Here is a 6,021-nt window from a genome sequence, read left to right as displayed (position 1 = left end):
CCTGCTGAAAAAGCCAACAAATAATGAGGGAATGAGTTTCCAAGAATGAAGCAGGTGAAGACTGGCTGAAACAACAAAATTTTCTCCAGACTAGGCCACTGGGAAGAACTATAAAGTGCTAAGTGCACTACCCTTACACATCCCTTGGGAAGAATGGGAAGAGAATCTGGCAGACATGTCCTACACAGGTACTGGCAGCACATCAAAGATCTGACCCTGAATGGTTGAGCAAGCCTCCAACAAAAACCAGAAGATCATGAGATTATGTATAGTCCTTTATTTTAAATCTACAACTATTTATATTGTGAAACCTCCTGAGTACTATATTTAGTCTTCATGACAGTGTTTGTACAAACACCAGAATAAGGGCTACTAAAATGTCACTGAAACATGAACAAGTCTACCCATCACTGGGAGCATGACTCAACTAGTCTGTCTTCTGCAGTCACCAGGTATTTAAGAGACCTGTTGACAGACCTAGGAGAACCTTAATTAATTTTACTTTTATTTCCTTGCAGAGATCCTACATCAGGATATGCAGCTATACCAAGAGGAAAAGTGATATTCTGTTCACAGAGATATTTCAGCAGCCTAAGAGAAGACACATCTCACTTAACTGTGTCCCTTCTTTGCTAGGGAAGTTTGCCATTACTGCTATAATGAGAATCTCCCAGAAAGACTCTGGATAGAAAGATGGTCCATATAACATAGTTTAAATGTGAGGGGAAACCAGAATTTGCTTAAGCCACAAAGCTCTTAGGAGTAAACCAAATCTGCCTTTTCTGATACCAGAAAAGACCACGGGACAAACTGCTATTCTTCAACAAAAACATTACAATGCTCAGATTAGCAGTTCTTTAAAAATATAGCAATGCCTTTTTAAAACTGTATTTTGTCATATCTCCAAGCTGGTCTCTACAGGGCCACTGCAACATTTCTGTGGGACAACTCCTTAGGGATTTCTCAGGAATACTATTGACAGTTTCTGCATTGTGCTTAAACAAGAGCAAAAACTATTTTAAGGAAATCCAAGGAAGTTTGAGAATTCAATCAGTACAAATTTAAATAGTCCCCTGGCTACAGAAGAATGGCTCAGCACTAGCTTACTGCTGACACAACTGACTGGCAGAGCCCAGCCGAAATCAAGGTAACAACACTTGCATTGTGCTGTGCTTGGGCTAACAAGCCATCCTGGTTCTGTGCAGGCTCCAGGCTTGAAGCAGGATATTTCCTCAAGTTTCCAAATGCCTGTGTTTTAATATTGCGTAAGAGTGGCAAATCCCAGCACAAAACTGATGTATAATTTAGCTTATTTGAAAGATTCAGAGGATTTAAAACTGTATAAAATTCAATATACTCTTCATTCACCATCAGGTGGATTTTGTTAATTAAGGATCACTAGATCTACTTCATAAACTAGATCTTAGACAAGAGTTCAACAACCAGGTACAGATGACCTGGTGCACATCTGCATTCTTATTTCACAACACTGAAATCTGAGAAAAAGCCTAATGACATATCAGCAAACAATGAGAAAAAGTTATCATATTGAAAGTTTCCAATTACACCTTGGTCTTAACACTGCTTTTGCTGAAAATCAATGTGATACGTAATCACCTTGCACTTAATCAATTCACCTAACTCCAAATGGCAACACACCTGGGGCAATAAGCTGCTATCTCTATCATTTCTGAAAACCCAGAAAGTTTTAATACTCAGCCACAATCTTAATTTTTAGCCCATCTGGGCTTAGTCTATACTGTTCCTTCTAAATTGAGATTTGTAAACAAATTAAAGCTTTCAAAGGACCACGTTAAGGCGTTAGCTATGCCTAGCCAAAAGGATGTTAAGTCCAATCTAAATGCAGAAGGTTTTGACATTCCAGCCACACTGGCCAGAGGCATTTGAAACAAACCCCAAAACAGTGTGCTACCAAAAATGTTAGCACATTAGAGTTTAGCTAAAAAGAAAACCTCAGTAAGGGTGCACACACTGTTTTGCCCAGGAACCCTAACAAGCTGCCCAGGGAAAATATTTTACCTTTCCAATCCAAGCTGTACCTTTGAGTTTGTGAATTCTTCTGTGAGAACACAACTATGTTGATCAAATTTTAAGTGCAAACGGGTCCTACACACTAGCTATAGGCTATTAAGAGTGAACCTCAACCAGATGTCCAGGTATGTCTTTATACTGCGAGAACTCCAAATGATGCCTTGGGAAAAAACAGCAAGTGAAGGGACAAGGCCTGTCATGTCAAAGGGGCAACTCTGACATCAGGGTATGTTCCCAAACCCACTGGACTGATATAAAAGTTGGTTTAATCACAGGATGAAAAGCTGAGGGAGTAAAAATGGTGGTAAATTTCTCTGGGGAGAGGGGCCAAAAAATGGCACGTGCATGCAGGGGACACCAGAAACCTTTACTGTGTTTAAGTGCAAAAAGGCAGAGAAAGTGTTGACTGTCAGGTGTACAGTCTATAGCCTTCAGTTCCTGCCCTGCAGCTGGCAATTTTCAGCTTAAACTATGTTTCAATACATATCCTGTTTCTCAGAACTGGATGAGAGATGGAATGCTGGGAGCCAGGACACAGGTATTTACCACAGGATAGATCACTTCCTAATGCTACGATCTTTTTCCTATCCTTTCTACACTTATTTTTACTTAACCAATAAAGTTAAGTAACCTGCACTGCTTCCCAGTCCATGTGAATTATCAGCATCTTCCATGGAAGAGGAACTCCTACCAAACCTAGTGTTCTTAGCTCACCCTAGCGCTCTTGCTATCACACACTGGCTGGTTGGTACTGTGTGGGTTAAACAGAAAAGGATTTCAAGTTCTTAGTACTATAGTAAAGTATTTAAAGAAAAACTATTTAAAGTACTAATCAGCTGATGCCTGGAACTCCAAATTCCAAACACAAAGCAGAACAGCAGCAATGTACCTTTGAAATAAAGTAACGAAATGAATCAAAATAAGTTGCTTACACTGCTGACTTGGATCGGAATCCGTGGTCATCTTCACATAGTTTGAGGGGAAGAGACCTGTCACACCACTGATTTCTCCTTGCCACCAGTCAGCATCATCTTTGTTCAGGACATTAATCAGCTGCCCCTTGGAGAAACTGAGCTCATCCTCATTGTTTGCCGTGTAATCGTACATGGCTATGACCTGACACACTGCAAAGAACAAAACACAGCAGAATAGAGTTACACAAGTATTAAGGCTGCTTTTTTTCAATGTTTTACATAACCACAGGAAAGAAACAACAATTTCACATACACTGTTACATAAGAAAAATGCCACATGATCTTATCTCATTGTGGAACTGTCCTCCCTTTTGTTTTACTACTTTTTACATTGAGCCAGCCAGTAATTTTTATTTCCACTTTATATATCTATGCACTTACATAATGAAGGGATTGAGTTAGTATAGCATCTATTGACCTGCTAAACACTTAAAAATATAATCAAGTATGCTTCTATTTCTTTTACTGGCTGAAAAGAATTATCTTATAGCTGATACTTGTGATTAAAATGTGGCAAAAGAAGAGGAAATGTGCATTAGCTAATCGTGGGCTATGGGTTTAGTCTCAGGGAAGTTCTGTCCAGTAACACCTAGGAAACTATCATATAAGCAAATCATAGCCATGGAGAACAGCACGATTTAAGCATGCAGAACCAAAAAAAAAAGCTCCTTTTCTGTGAAATAATCTCATTGTAGCCAACCACTCAAATGGAAAAATCGAGTGAAAATTTGCTGTTTAGTCTCCCTCCTTATAAGGAGCAGTGCATGTAAATCCAAGTTGTTTGTCAATGATTACTAGCTCTTTGTAAAATTTTGGCTAGCACTTGAAAACATGGAGTTTGCAAATGAGGAGAGTGTGGCTCTTCAGTGCATTCAGCAAAATATAAAAGCTCTTCCCATAGAGTATGGACACTGACCCTCACAGGTTCCTGAACACAGACGTCTGCATCACAGAGACTTTCGGCTATGAGGTATGTAGAAAAATGTGTGTAAGGGCCCTATGAAGAACTGTTTTGATTACAAAGTTGTGAGACTTTACCCTTCTTGGACAGAGATAGGAGCTGAATGGACAAGTCTGTCAAAAGGCAGATTCAGACTATAACTTCACCTTCACTGTGACACTGCAATCAGATACAGACATACATTGGGTTTGCATGCGCAGGTTTTGGTAGCAGCAGGGAGGGTCCTAGAGTGGGTTCTGTGAGAAGCCAATGCCAGTGGTTCCAAGAGTTATCTACTGCTGGCCAAGGCTGAGCCCATCAGTGACAAAGTGGGAGCTCCTCTGGGATAAATGAGTTAAGAACTGGGGAAAATAACCTGCACCACTGCAGCCAGAGACACAGGTGAGAATGTGCGAGAGTAACAGCCCTGCAGACACCAAGGTCAGTGAAGCAGGAGGGGCAGGAGGTGCTCCAGGCACTGGAGCAAAGATTCCTCTGCAACTTGTGGTGCAGACCATGGTGAGGCAGGTTGTGCCCTTGCAGCACACTGAAGGTCCAGTGTAGCAGAGATCCACCTGCAGCTGTGGAGGATCCCACACCAGAGCAAGGGCACATGGCCTGAAGGAGGATCTCATCTCATGGGAAGCCCATGCTGGAGCGTGTTTGCTGGCAGGACTTGTGACCCCATGGGGGATCTTTGCTAGAGCAGCCTCCTCCTGAAGTACAGCACCCCGTGGGAGGGATTCATGGTGGAGCAATTTGTGAGGAACTGCAGTCCATGGGAAGGACTCAGAGAAGTTTGTGGAGGACTGTCTCCCATGGGAGGGACTCCCACCAAAGCAAGGGAAGAATGTGAGGATTCCTCCCCCTGAGGAGGAAGGAGCAGCAGAGACAATGCATGATGGACTGACCACAGCCCCCATTTCCCATCCCCCTGCGCCTCTGGAGGGAAAGAAGCAGAAGAAACTGGGAGTGAAGTTGAGCCTGAAAAGAAGGAAGGTGTGTGGTGGGAAGGTGCTTTAAGAGTCAGTTTGATTTTCACTACCCTACTCTGATTTGATTGGTAATAAATTAAACTCGTTTCCCTTAGTTGGGTCAGTTTTGCCCATGACAGTCACTGGTAAGTGATCTCTCCCTGCCCTTATCTCAACCCATGAGCCTTTCCTTATATTTTCTCTACCCTGCCCACCTGAGGAGGGCAGTGACAGAACAGTTTTGGTGGGCATCTGGGGTCCTGTCAGGGTCAACCCACTGATTTGATTGGTAATAAATTAAACTCGTTTCCCTTAGTTGGGTCAGTTTTGCCCATGACAGTCACTGGTAAGTGATCTCTCCCTGCCCTTATCTCAACCCATGAGCCTTTCCTTATATTTTCTCTACCCTGCCCACCTGAGGAGGGCAGTGACAGAACAGTTTTGGTGGGCATCTGGGGTCCTGTCAGGGTCAACCCACCACAGGCCATTAAACACAGTACCATGTAATTATTATTGTATTTCACAATTACAATTACAAACATTATGTAATCCAGACTAATACCTGAACAATGCACTAGTTACATAAAATACTCTAAATGAAATACAAGGTCTTATTTCACCTGAGGGAGCAGCAGATGTGGTTCTTTCACTGCTTGGACCCAGTAACTTCACATGGCTGGCAGGGAACCATCCTTTCTGTCTCTTTTTCCCTCTTGCCTGTAAATGTTTAACGTGGTTACTACACAACTGAAAAAGCAAATAGTCTACAAACTGGAAAAAATGCAACAAACGTCACACAGTTCTGCCAACAAAAGACAGTAAGTCAGACTTCCAAACACCTATTAAATACTAAATAGATCTGAAAAGGAAAAAAATCTGGCTAAAGGATAATACAACCTAATACTAACGAAGCTGCACCCTAATATGTTCCAACAAAATGTTTGTTCATCCAAAATTTTCAAGTGCAGATTTCAGAGTACAATTCAGTGTAGCACTGAAAATTTGTTCTATGAATATTCCACTTATGCATCGTATCAGGAGCTTCTAAAGGAGAGGTGATGAATTTCTAGACCCAAGGGCT

General features: G+C 41.8%; 1 protein-coding gene across 1 annotated transcript in view; it reads right to left on the bottom strand.

The window, feature by feature from the left end:
- Positions 1-6,021, bottom strand: part of ITSN2 (intersectin 2) — a gene marked incomplete at its 5' end in the record, with an annotated part of 29,630 nt that overhangs the window by 17,750 nt on the left and 5,859 nt on the right. Inside the window, 2 exons of the mRNA XM_009074096.1 lie at positions 2,985-3,176; positions 5,561-5,657. Coding sequence (XP_009072344.1) covers positions 2,985-3,176; positions 5,561-5,657 — 289 coding nt within the window. The remainder of the gene's footprint in view (positions 1-2,984; positions 3,177-5,560; positions 5,658-6,021) is intronic.

The sequence above is a fragment of the Acanthisitta chloris genome, unplaced genomic scaffold, assembly GCF_000695815.1.
Source record: "Acanthisitta chloris isolate BGI_N310 unplaced genomic scaffold, ASM69581v1 scaffold28384, whole genome shotgun sequence".
NCBI classification, from domain to species: Eukaryota; Metazoa; Chordata; class Aves; order Passeriformes; family Acanthisittidae; genus Acanthisitta; species Acanthisitta chloris.
Note: the sequence above shows the minus strand (reverse complement) of the source record. Positions and strands in the feature narration are given on the sequence as shown.